We start from the raw sequence: 17,909 nt of genomic DNA on the forward strand, positions 1-17,909 counted from the left end.
TTTAATAATTGGCAAAGAATAGCAGCAACCAATGGCAAAATTTACTTCAGAAGCTGAGGACAAACTGGATACCTCAAGAACAACAAACAACAAAAAAAAGAGGAAAAAGACTTCTAACTAGAAGCTATCAATTATTTCTTTATTACATAGATTCTCTAAGTTTGAATCTGTTTTCCCTTGGGTTTTATGTGTACTTATGGAAAAGTATGTCACAAACTTTTGAGGGAAATGTTTTCAACAAATGTTTTTACTATACTTCATTAGTAAATATCATTAAGAGAAAAATAAGTCTAATTGTTATCAACTGAATAATAAAAGAAAACATACCTTGAAAACCACTCCCAAACCATCAGTGTTACCCCTCTAAATCCTGAGAGAATTTTACCCTATAAAGACTCAGTAAGCTATTTCAAGTAGAAATTAGGAAAGTAGCCCTGGCTACCAGCTCTAATACATGTGACTTGTAAACACACAGACACACACAGACACACACACACACAACAACCTTTCTGGAAACTAAGTAGTGCAAGTGACTCAAAACACTAGTAATCATTCAATCAAACAAAAAAAAAATTCAAAGAACTTAGATTAGAACAAAGATTAGAATGAATACCAGATATAACTTCTATTTGATGGATGAAGAAAATGAATCACAGAAATACGTTCTTTACTTGTTCAAGGGTCACATAGTTTGTTAATCACAGAAATTGATCTAGGTCTCTTAAATTCTGGTATTATTTATACTATATAATATTTCCTTTATAACATGTTATTACTACAAATTGGTATGTAACTTAGACGAAATTTCAGAATCAGATCAGTATTTTTAATGTAGTTAAAGATAATATTCTTTCAAAAATTTTTCCTAGAACAATGCTCCCCATATCCTGGCAATAAATGGAAATTTACTAAGTATAAAAAACACTCTTTATATTAAAATAAATCCCATTAACCTTTTATAAGTAAATTATAGAACTGCCTTTGAAAAACTACCTATATATTATCAGAAACAATAAAATTCCTATATACTAATTGAAAACATAGTTCACTAATAAATAAAAATAGGTCAGTGACTGTTGACTGTTATGTTTCAACTTTCAATCAGTTATTTCTGTTGTCATATACCCTGAGCCTAAAAAGTATCACTTAGGTGACTACCAAATTGTAGGGAATATATTATTTGAATACTCAAGCTTCAAATTATGTTGCAATACAATTATATATTGTGCACTATAGCAATCATCCCAATAAGCATTTTTCTAGAGCAAGATATGAGATATAATGTTATGTAATTGATGTCTGTAAGCTTAAGAGACTTCTTTTGAAACTCCAGTCCATAATACCCACCAGGAATGTAAGACAGACACAAAAACATTTAAAAAAACAACTTTTTTTTTTAATTCTGATTGCCAAATTATTTAAGGCATGTATAAAAAAAGCATTCAATATACATTTTACACAAAATAAACTAAATTACAGCATAAAACAGGTAACCAGGCAATGGTATTAAAGTCTCTTTTCTAAAACCAGATAATTGTAAACATTAAAAAAAAAGACTGTGGGACTATTCAAGTAATAGAACAATCACAGATGTCTTCTGATATGCAGGCTATTGGGTTATTTGCCATTCAATATTTTTTTAAATGGATGTTTCATTATTCATAGATGCTCATTATTTCCCCATTTAAAATCTATACATTATGTACAACACAGTTTTTGTGGTACTGGCAACCCCATGCCTTCCAAAAGTATATTTTCCACCATACACAATTACAATGAAACAGTGAATACAGTAACATTTCACACTGATGCATCTTAACAGGAGCCACCAAATAGACATCTAAATTGTATGAAAGTGTCATCATCACAGTTAGTCCTTCTGGGAGGCTTGTGGAAATATCTTAAGGGTATGTAAGATTCAGGCACACTGATACATAACATTATTTATAATTTAAAAGCAAAAAGAAAAGAAAACAAATAGCCTTTTGTAGCTAATACTTTCCAACATGACAAAATCACTTTTTTCCTTTATAGTGTGGCTTGCAACTTGGCAGCAGACCCTGTGTTTTTGAGCCTGGTTACTGATATAAAAAGTAAAGAATATACATATATAACACATATATATGTATGTATATATATATATATAAAAAGAAGTTTAATTACAGTGACATTTGTTACTCTGTGATAAAATCTGCAATTTACAAAAATGAAATGACTGCTTTTTGCCTGCCATTAAGGCATTTCAAATTAACACCATGGAACTGATGTCTGTAATAAAGCGCTTCTCCATGTGATCCAATCACATGTCAGTATACATTTCCAATCTTTTCACTCCCTGTAAAAGAAAACAAGGAACTTTAAGAAAATCCTTTTTTCCCCACAATTAAGATTGAAAAAATGAAACTAAAGAGTTTGTTTTATTGTATTAATTCCTTGAGTTATTCCAAAATAACATCTGAATTTAAAAAGTAAAATATAAAGTATGCCATAAAAGGTAATGTGAAATTCAGTTATTTTATTTTATTTTTAACTTATGGTTGAATGAAAACAATATTATTTAGACTCATCTCTTTTCTTTAGTATTATCAATATAAATCTCCTGTTTTAGAACTTTAATATTAAAATAAGATTAAGCATTGGGAGTCATAAGACTAAGAATCTTTGTTAGGAAACTGTTGGTACAAAGATATACATGTTCTAAATAAGGAAAATAAAGCTATAGTTTGTGTAAGAAAAAAAAATTACAGTTTAGAAGGAGCCTGACTTTTGAGTTTAAAAAAGCCTATCATTAGCTCTTTTTCTTCCTTGTGAAGTTGTCTCTTTCTTTAAAAGTAATTCAAAACTCACAGGATATTTACCTTCTCTGTGCAGGAAACATACCAGATGCAGAAGCTTGAGCAGCCACCTGCTGAGTAGCCACAAGGGCAGCAGAGGTTAACCCTAATTGACAAAAAAAGAAAAAAAAAAACAAAGGGTCCTGTTTCTGAGGCCTTCAGAAAGACAATCTAGGTACAGAATTTTGTCTTGAATCTTTGAGGAATTCACAGCAGCACTTTGCCCTTTCCTAAACAAATGCATAAAACATCTCATACAACAAAGACAAGGCATAAGATGCCTAGTCTGACTAATATCTCTTTACTGGATATATTGAGTTTTCCTTCCTTACTGGTCAGTTTAACAGAATCAGGCATTCCATCTCATGTTCCTGTCTGAGTTCTGACACTGTATAGTGCTAAATGGCTTGCATACATTATAGAATACAAAACTCAGTAGAAATAAAAAGTATCAGATAACTAGAGGAAACAAAAGTCACATTATATTTCAAAACCAACAGAGCTATCTATTTGGTTAGGATATAACTTTTCCCAGTGATGAATAATATATACTATAAGGTATATGGAATCAACTAATAATATTTAGAAAGAGTAACAACTTCTATTTGAAAACATTAGATTTCTCACAAGTTCATTTCCAAGGGAAACTAAGGTCCTATAGAGGAGAAATTATTTTAATTCTGTCAGGAATATATTACAAAAAAGGGATCCAACTGGAGCAAACACAGAAAAGAGCTAATTTATTTTTATAGTTCTTTTAATTTTGTATACTTTCTTTTTATGAATATTGATTATTGTAGAAATTAAAGATGTGACATCACTTGATATGTACAAAGATGATCTGCTTGAGTCAGACTGAGTAGTTACAAAAAGAAGGTGCATAAATAATAATTCTATACATTTGTATAAAGCCTTCACATGTAAAAAAAAATCAGTGGGTTTTTTTTTTTTTGAGAAAACAAGTATTTCCCAGCATGGTATATTCACCCAAAATGGTTTAGTAAATCATCTAATAAAGTAGAGGTTCTTAATTTGTGTGTGTGTGTGTGTGTGTGTGTGTGTGTGTGTGTGTGTATGTATGTGTATGTGATGAACAACTACTTGGTGTATGGACTTCTCAAAATAAACTTTTTAAAAGGCATAATTGAAGGAAATGTTAATTACCAATTGAAAGTTGGTAAAAAATAGAGATGTATTTTCCCCCATCCAAGTTCATGGATTACTATGTATTACAGGATTTTGTTGTTCAGTCAATTTTTAGTCATATCCAACACTTTGTGATACCATTTGGGATTTTCTTAGCAAAGATACTGAAGTAGCTTGTCACTTCCTATTTCAGATCCTTTTTTACAGATGAGGGGCTGAGGCAAACAGGATTAAGGAATTTGCCCTGGGTCATACTGTTAGTGTGGATTTGAACTCAGGAAGATGAGTCTTCCCAGCAAACTACTACACAACCCAGTTGCCTCAGGGCAAAACCTCTTATAATAGAGCAACTGAAACTCCTAAGTTACTTTTTCTCTCTTTGTAGTTTACCCAACATTAACAAAAAAAGGCCAATAGAGAGGACATTCCAGGCGTGGAGGAGTGACACTGAGAATGCAGTCAAAGATTGATTATCTTGTTAAAGGAATAACAAAGAGGCCAGTGTCACTGTATAGTATATGGAGAGGAGTAAGGTATAAAAAACCTGAAAAGGTAGGAAGGCCCTGTATTATGAAGGGCTTTAAAAGCCAAATGGAGGATTTTATATTTATCCTGGAGGTAATAGGGACCCAATAGGGATTTATTGAAAATAGGTGTGAAATGATTGGACCTGTTCTTTTCACTTTAGCAATTGAATAGACTCCAGTGGGGAATAACCAATCAGAAGGCTATTGCAATAGTCCAAGAATGAAGGGATGAAAGCCTGCACCAGGGTGGTAGTAGTATCAGATAAGAGAAGGAATGAAGATAGGAGAGTACTTAGAAATTTATATTGGGTAGGGGATGAGAGAATGAACAGTAGGAGGATGATATCTAGGCTTTAAGAGAAGGAGGTCACTGGGTGGTTGTGGTTCCCTCAATAGTATTATAGTAGTTAGGAAGTAAAATTTTTTAGAAAAAGATAATGAGTTCTGCTTATTACTGTTTTGATTTACATTATTTTATTAATTACATAGGTTATACTTTTGGATTGCCAAACTTTGCAAAATATCATATTTCTTTTTTTCCATTTTATCCTTAGATAGGGGTGCAAAAAATTAAGAGGGGAAAATGGAAAACCTTTATACTGTGGGACATAGTAATAGTCATCTTGTTATTAACATTTTTCCTAACACAGTAGATTGCACTTACTAGACATCTATTTAATTAAAACTTTGTTTTTTAGGGGTTTTTTTTTTTGCAAGGCAAATGGGGTTAAGTGGCTTGCCCAAGGCCACACAGCTAGGTAATTATTAAGTGTCTGAGACCGGATTTGAACTCAGGTACTCCTGACTCCAGGGCTGGTGCTTTATCTACTGCACCACCTAGCCGCCCCTAATTAAAACTTTTATTAAAAGAATGAGTGAGAGAATAGATTCTATCTCTCTAAGATATATCTTCACATACCCTAATGTCAATTTCATATTAAAATATGTTTCTCCCTTTTGATCCTCATACTCAGATCAGAGGTACTGAGGACTCTAACAAGTTTTCACTTTGAAAGTAGTAAGAGTTTTATCTAATTATTTTACTGTTAATACTTTTACAGAAAGCAATTTCAGTGACTAGGAAAATATACTCATCCAAGTGCTATTATCCCTTCTTTTTCCTTCTACTTTTCCTATGGCAATCCTACATTAAGTATTCTGTAGCTGGACTACCACCCTCACTCACTTTGTTGGTGACATTAGCCTGAAGGTAACATCAGCTAGTGAAATCAGCTGGAATTCAACTCTTACCTGAACAGATTAGTTAGATATGTTTCTAAAAGAACTATTTTTCTATTATCACATCATATCTATGATACAAAATCTGTGTAACAGGTTACAAGAGGAAACAAACAAAAAGATATGAAGAAAGAACTACTGACCTTGAAAGGGGTCATATTGACCCGGTATTAATGGATAGCCCATTCCAACATGTGTGTGATGATGAGTATGAAGATGACGTTGACTGAAGGGGGAATGACGATCTCGTTCTCTCTCTGCTTCCCGCTCACGTTCAGTTACAGTCTTTTCTATTGGCTATCATGAGAAAGTAAGAGGAGGAAAAGATGACAAATTATTTTTCCAAAAACTTGTAATATAGTAAGATACAAATACTTTTGTTCTTATTATATCAGTGATAAGTAGCTAGATACAGAATTTAGGACCATTCTTTGAAGACTAAAAAAAAAAAACAAATTAATTTTATTTATTCTATGTCTTTCCTTAATATTCTAATGAGTACACTTATATGCAATGACAACATGGTTTATAAATCAACAAGTCAAAAGGATAAAATTACTTTTATCTTAACAATGACCCTTAACCAAATATCAATCAAATTTTCATAATACAAAGAAAGGAAGGCAAGAAGACAAATAATTTCTACAAATTTACACCAAGGAAATTTTCAGAAAACACAAACTAATATTTAAGAATACTCTCCAATTTCCATACCCAACTTTGTAGCATAGAATTTTTTTCAAGACATAATTAATGTAACTAAAAGAAAGTAGGAAATTATAGGAACTGTTTTATCCCCATTCATCTACTATTACTACATTATATAAGAACATTTAACTGGATTCTACCAAAGCTTCCTTTCTCTTTTACATGTGGAAATGAAGGCAGTTTTAAAAAATATTTTTGGCTCAAGTTTTCTCATATACTCATACTTTTCTTTTTCAATTTGCATTAACATATAAAATCGTAAGGATTCCAGTTCTATGATATTTAACTACCTGCGTGACTTTGTGAAAGTCACTTCCCTTAATTGAACCTCAGTTTCCTCATCTGTAAATAAAAGATTAGCCTAGACAACCTATTTGGTCATATTTAGTTCTAAATCTGTAGTCCTATATATTTTGGCACTAAAATAAATGAAGGCAATTTCAGTTTAAGACAGTTGTTAAGTATATCAAGGAAATACCTACTAAGTCCAGCAACTTGCCTTCTGATTTCTCTGTGTGTGAGAGTGTGTGTGTGTGTGTGTGTGTGTGTGTGTGTGTGTGTGTGTGTTTATGCATGAAGGTATATTTTTGGAAGTTATGTTTCCAAATTGGGCTCTACAAATTTCAGCTTTCACCTCAAAACCTAAACCTACGTTTTTTAAAAAAAAATAAAATTATGATCCTGCTATAATATATGTCTTTCCCCTCCTAATATAAAAAAAATTTTCATTTGGATGAAAGCATTCTTTATATATTAGTATATGTATATGAAAAAAATCTTGAATTCAGAGTTGGGCTCCACAACCATTCAAATTTTTGAAACTCTTTTCTACCATGTCCTCTTTTCCCCCAAAACATAGCATTCTAAAATAACAACAAAAGGCAGCTTACAGCAGGGGACTTGCTGCGGTACTGGTTGGCATGCTGCTGAAGCAAATCCAGTGCTTTAGATTCAGTGGCTGTTTTCGTGCTGATGCTAGGGCTGGTATTGACTTTTTCCGCCTCTTCTCTCCCTGACATCTTCCCATAAACAGGATAATGAAATCCTGGAGAGAGATAGGCCCCTGCAGGTAAACAACAAATGCCACATCAAGTTACTGGCTGCCTTTTTATTTTCCTTTAGAACATCTGAGTTACACTGATTTGGGATGGAGTCAGGAATTATTGTATAGGGGTTACATTAAAAATGGGACATATTCTCATTTACTTATATCTCAATTTTTCCTCCAGTTAATTCATACTGATGAATGGAGGTTATAAATAGAGTTGAGTCTATAGTTATTTCATACATTTATGTGTTCTCTTAAGTGAAAGGAATAGTAACTATAATAGTTCTGACAGTAAGTGCTTAGAAAATTTTTATAGGCAATAAAATATCTGTCAGTCCAACAGTAACAGCAGACTGTCAGGGATTCTGGAAACTAGACCTGGGAACTCTGACAGTTCATAAAAAGATTATCTTGTATTGAATCAGTTTCATCTGCAAAACTATAACATAAAACCAAGAAAAATAAGTGCCATTCAAGAAGTTCCTAAATTATCCTAAAATTTTCAAAGTTAATAGTGGAACCAAAATTTCACATACAATTAAACATAAAAATCTTTTTTCTTAGGAAACAATTCACTTACCAGGATAGCTGTGCATTAGGACTGGAGAGACAGCCCTGTATGCAGGATGATTGGGATCATACATCTGTGGATAAGGATAAGCATGTAAATACTGTATATATGACTGATGTTGACTCATTGGAGAGGAGACAGCCACTCTGGCTCCTCGTGAGTCTTTCCAGTTTACAGGAGTCTTTCGATCATCATTTTTTATCTTGTTCTCTTCTAGTGATTGAGAATCGGGATGCTTTGCTTCTTTGGGCTCTTCTTTGATATTTGTTAATGACACAGGAAGGCCAGGTATCATACTCTCTTTATTAGGTGTTTTCCTTGGACTATCTTCTTTTAACTTTTTTTCTCTATCAAGATCTTCTGATTTTTGCTGGTCAAGGTATTTAGACTGGTAGACATAATGATGCCATGTCCTTGAATCTGGATCCTGACAAAAAAACACAGGGGTTTCTAAAGTTAGTTTCAGAAAGGTTCATCAAAATATTATTGCTTATGTTTTAGCACAGCAAATGTTTTCCTTTTACCATAATATTTCAAATAATTTGTAAGCAGGATTCTTTATTCAAATGCAAGGTAGTAATAGTAAATTTGGCCATCATGAATATTATCATCATTTAAACAAATGCTCTATGGTTTCTTATTTCAATTCTTTATTATCTTACTGGACCTGAGATTTAATATATAATGTAGAGTTTCACAGTTCAGTATATACTAAGATCCTAATTATAATAAGATTTCAAAATACTACATGTCTTTTCTATCAAAAAACCCAACATAGAAAACAAAAACTTATTTGTCAATCTTGTGAAATAATGCTCTTGATTTTTGTAACAAAAGTAAAGTATTTTACAAAAAAAAGAATTTCTAAATAGCACTTTTCAAACAAACACTAGTCATAACAAATAATCAAAATATGGTCCAGGAAGTCCTTGAGGAAATCTGATGGAAGATTCAACTAAAGTTGAACTTAAACAAATGGGGGGTGGGTGGGGGATAGATGTGATGAAAAGGTAGCTGTTCTCATTCAGTGAAGACCATTTCTAAAGCTCCTTGGGATTAGAAAAAAAAATTCATAGTAGAAAAAGGAACCTTAAGACCACCAAATCAAACTCACTGTATGAATAAGTAAATTAAAGCCTAGACTTTTGTAAAGTGATACCAGCTAGTCAATGGAAGAGAGAAGACCCAAGAAATTAGGTCCCCACCCCATTCAATACTCTTTCCATCACACTGATGGCAAAGTCCTGAAAAAAATAAAAGCAATATTAATCACAGGGCTTCCTTCATAAACTACAATGAATGAAACTGCTTTGGGCATTTATAAACAATTCTACAATATACACTTAACTAATTAACGTTTTATGACCCTTATTCAAATTATTTTCAGGGATGCTCAATAATTCGGCCTTGGGAAAATCTGAAAAGATCAGTTGACTTGTTTACCCATTTTAGCTTTAGTGTACTGAATTATATAGTAATACATGAACAATTTTAAATAATAAAAAAGTTTAAAAGTTTTCTTCTAGGTCCCAAACTGCAGAAATTACATAGTTGGAACCCTGAGTGATATATTAAAAACAAGGGAAAGGATACAGGGGCAAAGACTACCTATTCCTAGAGTAAATGGTAGTAGAAGTTGTGGAATTTAAAAGAATAAACATTTGTCCATCTAGTATAAAGTCCTTCATTTTACAAATGAGAAAAATGAGGCCCAAGAAGACTAAATTACTGGTTTGTGGTCACCAAGAATGACAAAGCTGGTGCTAACCTGCAGGTCTCAAGACCTATACTAGTGCTGTATAAGATAACTTTATATCGTGCAAATCATAAATTTCTTTTGAATGGAAAGACCTTAGAGATCTTCTAGTGATAATATATATTAAAAATGTTAATAGACTTTCTATGGATCTGAAAGGATCTCAGATATTTTTACATAGATACATAAAATTAAAAACAGTTTAAAAAGAGAAAATTAAGGAGGGGTTATCCTTATAGAATAAAAGGCATAATCAGATCAAGCCCAGAAATGTACAATTCTCAGATTGCTCTCTGTGTCTAGGGCCATCTTACTTGTTTAAATCTTGTGGTTGGGTCTACACCTGTCTGCTTCATGGAATCCATGACAGATTTCATTTCTACAGCCTCCTTAATAAGCTGGTGGTTTTCCATCTGCTTAGCTTTGAAGCTGTCGGACTGAAGCTGCTGCTGGTGATTGGACAGAATCTGTGATTTACCTGTCTCCTCAGTTTTATTAGGCAACGATGGCCCAAGTTTAGAATTGTTTTTGTTAGGCTCTGGAGTAGTAGGAGCTTTAGAGATGGTGGCAGATGGGATATTTTTCTGTTTACTGTCCTCCTTGCCTAGTTCTTTCAAAGGGAGTTCATTTTTTCTCTCACAGTCTCTTCCAGTTTGAGCCATTTTCTGTTCTGCCAACCTCTGGTCCTCATAATATTTCTCATACTGCTGTCTATAAGCAGGATTAGTAGCTATTAAGGATTTCTGGTCCATATAGAGACCATAGGCATACTGTCCATAATAAAGTGATTGGGCAAGTGCAGGATGTCTTTGAGTTATTACCGACTGATGTTGAGGTGGTAAATTAGAATTGTTTTCCATTTTCTTAGGATCCATTGGCTCTGCCTTGTCTTTTCTTTCCATTTCTTCCTCAGACTCCTTTTTGATCTTCATCCCCTGTGTGTAACTACTATTCCCAGCTGCAGGGGTGCTGACTTGGGCTGAGTGCATATAACTGGGAGAATAATAAGTATCGTAGCCATGGTAATAGGGAGAATGGGACTCTTTCACTTGGGATGATTGTGCTGTGGCTGAAGAATGCCCTTTTACAACACTGTCCTTACTAGAAATAATATCTGAAGGTGAACTGGCCTTTGACCTCGTGCCCTCTGACCTGCTGTCAGAACCCCCATCATCAGCAGCATCAGATATATCAGAATAAGCCGGGCTATTTGTTTTAGTAGCTGAACTTTCTGCCCCATTTTGTGTCAACACATGCAATGGTGGTATAGGAGACTGTCCATTCACCAAAGGGTTACATTCCATTCTGGAAGCACTCCCTATAGAAGGACTGGGTGCATTGTCTGTGAAGGTGTAAACCTTATCAGCTTCAGCTTTAATACTTGCCATCCTGCTCTCTTGAGATTCTGACAGACCATTAGCTAGCACTTCATTCTTGATGAGATGATCCTTTAAAAAATGTCCAGATAAATCTTTCCCAGACCCTTTTGTGTCCTCAAGCTTTCCTAGCTTCACATCCATTTTAGGGCTTCCTGACTCTTTGCTTTCTTTATCTTTTACTTTTCTCTTTTCCTTTTTCTTTTTGTCTTTGAGCGATGTGAGAGCTGGGTTTATAGTGCTTGGCTCTCCCATAATTGTGGGCTTTGGTTGAATAGGTTTTAGTGGAGGACTCTTTGGTGTAGCCTGAACAACAGTGGTTGTGAGTGAGGGCAATCCTGATATTGACCCTGTGGTGGTAGTTGTAAAGGCTGCGGTAGGAATAGCTATCAATTGGGGAGGAGTAGGAGCTGGAGCAGGAGCAATAGGCCTGGCAGTTTTAAGTTTTGAAAGGTTTTTGTCCACTTTGCAACTGTTGGCTTTTTTGCTTTTATCTTTATCTCCTGCATTTTTCTTGTCTATTAGTCCTTCTGCTTCCAATTTGGGCATTTCAGTAGCCAAACTGCCATCTGTTACTGAGCAACTATCCAATGTGGCTGCCATATTAGAGATCACTGGAAGGTTATTGAGTTCATTGTTAAGGCCCTTCTTTTTGCCAGAATTCTTGCCAGCTTTAGAACTGATAATTGAACTTGGGCCATTATTAACCAATTCTTTTTTGCCCTTGGGTGTTCCAGGGGTATTTACAGAATTAGGGGATGTTGGTGCTTTTAGAGGATCAAACGTTGATATGTTTGTGCTTGGCTCATTGAACTGAGATGCCATGGTACTCAATGCTTCCTCACAATCTGAAATTTTGTCCTCACTTTCAGGCTCAAACTCCAGTTTGCTTTCTGGGTCTAAGTGTGCATGAGCCTGGTGGTACCGCAGTCCATTAATGTGCTTGTACTTTTTGTTACAATTTGGGTGTGGGCAATCAATTAAAACTGGAGAAGAGCAACCTTGGTCCAAAAAAGTAGTCTCTGGTTTCCCCTGAGGGGTGGTTGGAGTGCTTCTAGAATTAGTACGAACGCGCTTTCCAGACTTATTGTCCTCTGAACTGGAGTTCAAATCTAATTCCATAGGAGGCTTATTTTTTCTCTTATTGGTAGAAGAGGGACTGGCTTTGACATCTTCAACAGCACAATTTGGAGGTGTCCTTCGTCCACTTGAGTTAAGGTTACCCCTCCTCCCTTTTCCATTAGCACCACCTCTGTTCTTATTCTGAAGCCCTCTAGCTTCTGTAAAACTAGTATCATTTCCTGGTACAGTTGCTGCAGACCTTGCTCGCTTCCCTCTTCCTCGACCTCCTCTCATCTCTAGATCACTTGTTGGCGACTCACAAAACCTAGGTGAGCAAAAGTAACAAAAAAGAAAATTAGGTAACATAAAGAAGGTATGTGATGTACTCCAAAGTCATCAATAGTATTTGAATTAGAAGGGCAGCCCATTTCTTCAACTGGTAATATCACCAGCTACGGTAGAATGTATCACCAAAGACTTTTTTTTCCCAGAAAACTAAAATGATTTCAAATTCAACTTGAATTTGCATAGCATGGAAAAGCATTAAGTGGAGAAATTTCAAAGACTATGTTTTTAACATGTATGCAGAATTATTAGTTTTTCTTGGTTTCAAATTAATATTATTTTGCAAAGAATTTCATTGGGAAAGGAAAAAGTTAGAATATCTAAGTAAACAGTTGCCAGTTACCTTGGGGGTGCCCAATCATGCTTTGTGCAATCCAGTAGTGTGCCCACGTAGGTCTTATTCCGCCATGTGACATTTACCACCAAGACACCTGTAGTTGGGGGAGGAATGTAAAATTATCACAGTTGGTACAAAACTCTTGTTTTCATTTTTAATTGATTTTTATGAACACAGTGCTATTTGCATTTGCTTTTAAAAGGCCATGATTTTTAAAAGGTCACTGTTACTCATTTCTGGTTTCAATGACCTCAACTAAAAACCCACAGGAAATTAATCTCTGTGTGTGTGTTTTTGTGTGTGTGTTTGTTTGTGTGTATGTTTGAATAGGAAAGAATATGTGAAAGTGTAATCATATCTCTTTGCAGACAGAAGGTAATCATTTTTGCCATGTCCTGCAGTAAAACGGCAACACTCACCTCTTAATTTTTCTATTACATTTAATTGCTTTCTTTTGGCAGTCAGCCAACATAAACTGAGTGCCAGTTACCAGTGTTTAAATCAGAAGACTGAAAGTAATCTTTTTTCCTCCCTCAATTCAATAAAATATTTTATTCCCTCTTCCCCTAAAAACTATACAGATGCATAAAAGTATGAGAAAGTAGTCACCTACAGTCCATCAAAAAGCATTCAATTATCAATGATCTTTATCAAAAAAATACTCTTTAATCTTAAAATTAACAGACTTTCTCTGAGAGAACAATAAATCCAAACTGAGATGAATCCAAAGTAATATTTAGTTCTGTTTTACATAAATAAAAATAGCACTTTTAATTTAAAAACAAATCTTTACAACAGCTTTACTTTCAGGATTATTCCTGGTAGAATCAATCTTAAGAGTTCCTGTCACAGAGGATTAAAAAATAATAATAATACACCAATCCAGCCTCCCCCATGCCATTTCCTATGAACTATTCTGTTTTCAGCAACTCTGCCTTACAGATGATTTAATTTAGTACTGCATCTGTGAATTGCTAAACTTGACTGCTTGCCAAATGAAACAGAGAAAGCATAAAATACATGATGTACTTTTCATTTCTCTTCAAAATTTAAAGAATGAAAAAAAATTGTATTTTCAAGTCTACCTGCAATCACCCAATTTTTGAGCTAATGGATAAAATTCTCATTCTCCTCACAGAATAAAAGAAGGAAACATTTAAGTGTACATTGTTTTCTATAGATAGCCTCCACTTTCCCTTGGAAATAAACATTGGGGATATAATTAAAACCTTATTCTGTTTGGTTTACTTAATAGTGTTAAATCTGTGATTTTTCATCTGTTCTAGACAGCAGTATCAAGGTAACCCAAAGCTTACAAACCAGGTCATCACATAACTGGAGGAGAGATTTCCTTTAAAATCATCCACGTAGAATTTAAAATTGTTTCCCATAAGAATTGTATTGCTATTATTTAAGGGACAGCTGGATCCTATTCTCTCTTAACAAGTCTAGCAGACAAAAATGATAATAAGAAACAAGCCTTTCTTCAATCACGGTTGGAGCGATTGGATTTCCCTTAGGAAATAAAAGATCCGAAAATATTAAATTAATATTTCGATCAGAATCGACAATTGAGTATTTAGTTAGAATTTGCACTAGGTAAGATAGTTGGGGGAAATGACATTTTATCATTTAAGATTTATACACACACATACAAAAATACAAACAAACCCTCCCTTTCTAGGGGAAAAAAAAAAGGTTAAAGAAAGAGAAAGGGGAAGATTGATTTGTTTTTCACATTGTCTCCTCTAGGGCACTGTGTGTGATGTTAAAGACCTTTCCAGCTGCTTAAAATTCTTTAGCATTCCAGCTATATTTACTGCTGAAGAATACATCTGCATCGCCAGAGGGTTACTGCATTTTAGCTTTAGATGCAATAAGCTGAGTCACCGAGTTCCAGAGGCCCCGATGTAGTACAAATGTATAATTAAAAATGCTTGAAAGGAAACATGAAAGAAACAATAAATGCTCCATTCTTGAAGTAATAAAATTAAAAACAGGAAAAGTCTGCACAAACACTTAACATTTGCCTGCGCCAAAAGGCTTTTGTTACTGCTTTCCCCCATGGGTTTCACGTTTCCAGAAGGAAAAAAAAAAGTGGTTTGGGATTGGTTCTCGCCTTCTGGGAACACCGGTATCTGATTGGCTGGCTTGAGCACTGCAGTGGAAACCTCAAAGAGCAAGTGCCTGGGATAAATGAGCTCCAGAAAGGGAGGGGGGCGGGAATGCAATCCACCGGAGGCCGGAGCATGCAAAAGGCTGAGACCAGGCAGAGCGAAGCAGAATGTAGAAGCAGAAACTGGTTTTTATCGAGGAGGAATAATCCCAACAATGAGAGAGAGAGAGGGTTGGTTGCCTAATGCTTCCTGAGTCAGTAAATCAAACACTAGTTTGTTTTCTGTAACAAAGATTGTCAGGGAGATGAAAGGTTATTGTCTGCTCAACTGCCTTGTGTTTATACACAGACCCATGCCACAGAGCTTTTCAAGATAACATTTAAACCTATTCAGGACTGTAAGAACAGAATGTGTTGTAGCAAAACAGGATAAAAAGGAGTTTGGGGGCTGAGAGGGAGGAAATGAATTCCAAAACAAGTAGTAAATCATAGTTCATCTGTGGCTTAGTTTGAAGCTGACAATAGCTAAACTCAAGATGCAATCACTAAAGTATGAACCATTCAGATCTCTCCATGCTATTTTTACACGCCAAGTATGCAAATGTTCTCCAAAAGTATCCCAAAATGAACATTTTATTATTATCGTTTTTTCATAAAAAAATTTTTAAAATAGACTGTGCAATGTTAAAAAAAATCCATTTCCATTTCAAAAAGACCAAACAACTCAGCTTTTGTTTTTCAAGAAATCATGTTATTTCTTGGGGAATTTTTTCTTTAACAGTAGCTTCTACAATGGTTAGTTAATTGTATCCTTCTGCTTGCTGTTATTTTTCTTTGTGTGCATAACTGTTCAGAATACTGCACGGTTTTTCTGTGTGCTTAAAACTCACACAAATAAATACATATACACATGTACTCACAACCAAATTCCTAGAGGAGAATTAAATAACTTGAACTTTTCTCACATAAATTCTACAGTACTGTGTTTGTTAAGTAGGAAGACTTATGTTTAAACAACATGTGTCACAGGAAGTCAAATCAGTATGGTGTAATATGTTTTGGTTCAGAGAGTGAAAAATGGATTATCATTTCACTGAAGGGCTGAAGGCTTGTAATATTTTGCAACTACAGACATTCAAAATATCCTTTATAAACAGGGGAAAATGTTCAAATTATAAAAACTGCAAAGAAAATCTCTTTCCCAGACAGGTCATTTCCATTAGCTAAGATGTCACCCTAACACTTATCACAGTGCTTGCCACACAGTAAAGTGCTATTTTATTCATGGTATTCAACAATGAAATCTTAAACAGTGAAAACTAGAAACATGCAGGGTAAAGTGGAGGAAAAAGGTCCTATGTCAATAGATACAGAAAGGACAATGATATTATTAGCTTCCCTTTTTTATATTATACTGTTATTTTAATTTTCTTAATTACAGGGGAAAAACTACTGCCAAATAATTATTTTTTTAAAAAAAACAGTCAATATAAGGATAAATAAGACTTAGGAATGTGAAGAAAGACCCCTGCTGAAGAACATCACTGCATGATAAGAAATCATAAAATGCAAGAAATTATGAGTGGCAGTGTGCATCAAATGAATAGATATTAACATCTTCTGAAGGTGAAGGCAACTGATGTTATAGTAATTACACTTCACCTGGAATTTTTAACCTGGGGGTCAATTAACTTGTTTTTTACCTAATTCGATAAGAGTATTTCAATATAATTTATTTTCTTTAAAATTTTATATATTTTATTTTATGCATTTAAAAACTTAACTGAGGGTGGCCATAAGCTTAACTTACTGGGGTCTCTGGAGGAATAGCAAAATTATTCACTAGATTAGGCTAGTACTTTGCTGTTGAGTTGCTTCAGTCTTGTCTGGCTCTTTGTGACTTCATTTGGGACTTTCTTAGCAAAGTAAATGGAGTGGTTTGCCATTTCTTCTCCAGTTCATATTACAGATGAAGAAACTGAGGTATAAAGTGTTAAGTGACTTGCCAAGGGTCACATCATTCATAAGTGTCTGAAGCCAGATTTGAACTTAGGAAGATGAGTCTGTCTACCTGATTTGTCTGTCTACCTGATTCCAAGCCCATAAAACTTACATTTTAAAATTTCCACATAAAAAATGGCACACTATTTCATCATTTTTCATGCTCCAATTCTAACAGGTCCTATCAATCTCTTGGAAATGAAAGAGCAGATTAAGTTGAAAAAAGCTCATCACCAAGGGCTGGGCCAACAGGTAATGAAAATTTTTATATACAACTCATAATCAACTATCTCCTCAAGTGTGAAGAAATTAAAATTAGTGTCAGTTTGTGATCGCCCACACTGATGAAATCATGGCTCCATAAAGTAGTTTAAATTTTTTATTGTGTGCTTATAAACAAAAATATTTAAATATACAAAGAACTAGATAGAGGATTGTATTTATAATATTCTGAAAAATCTATCACACTATTTTTGCTGCAACAGGGGCCATTAAAATAGAAATACCTCCATATTTAACATGGAATCAGTTTCATATATATTTCTATTTTTAAAAACTAGAAATATATTTTTGCATTTATTGTACCTACACAGGCATTTTAAAAGGGTGGTAAAGTGTTTCATGGCAAATCTAGGTAATAAAACATAAGATTCAAAGTTTTAAAAAATGAAAAAAATTAATGTGCCTTAAAACATTACAAGCCTTAAATTATAGCACTATTTCAGATCATAAGTATAAACTGAAAAGAATGCTTTGAACATAAGATAGAGATAGCTGTTAACTAATAATAGGTTCTTCTTAACTGACATTTTCCGTTTTCAAAAGTTGTTCAGTATTCAGATG

At 34.2% G+C, this 17,909-nt stretch overlaps 1 protein-coding gene across 8 annotated transcripts in view; it reads right to left on the reverse strand.

Annotated features, from left to right (window-relative positions):
• Positions 1-332: 332 nt before the first annotated feature.
• ZNF608 (zinc finger protein 608) overlaps positions 333-17,909 on the reverse strand; it is a 206,189-nt gene continuing 188,612 nt past the window's right edge. For 3 of the 8 annotated variants that reach the window (XM_074201374.1, XM_074201373.1, XM_074201372.1), the window contains 7 exons: positions 12,956-13,043; positions 10,144-12,592; positions 8,083-8,500; positions 7,345-7,517; positions 5,890-6,043; positions 2,859-2,940; positions 337-2,335 (listed from right to left, as the gene is read on the reverse strand). In XM_074201374.1, the coding sequence (XP_074057475.1) occupies positions 2,329-2,335; positions 2,859-2,940; positions 5,890-6,043; positions 7,345-7,517; positions 8,083-8,500; positions 10,144-12,592; positions 12,956-13,043 (3,371 nt within the window). In that variant the 3' untranslated portion in view covers positions 337-2,328. Of the gene's footprint in view, positions 2,336-2,854; positions 2,941-5,889; positions 6,044-7,344; positions 7,518-8,082; positions 8,501-10,143; positions 12,593-12,955; positions 13,044-17,909 lie in introns of those variants that run through there. The other 5 variants (XM_074201380.1, XM_074201378.1, XM_074201376.1 and 2 more) reach the window with 5 other exon arrangements.

The sequence above is a fragment of the Macrotis lagotis genome, chromosome X (assembly GCF_037893015.1).
Source record: "Macrotis lagotis isolate mMagLag1 chromosome X, bilby.v1.9.chrom.fasta, whole genome shotgun sequence".
NCBI classification, from domain to species: domain Eukaryota; kingdom Metazoa; phylum Chordata; class Mammalia; order Peramelemorphia; family Peramelidae; genus Macrotis; species Macrotis lagotis.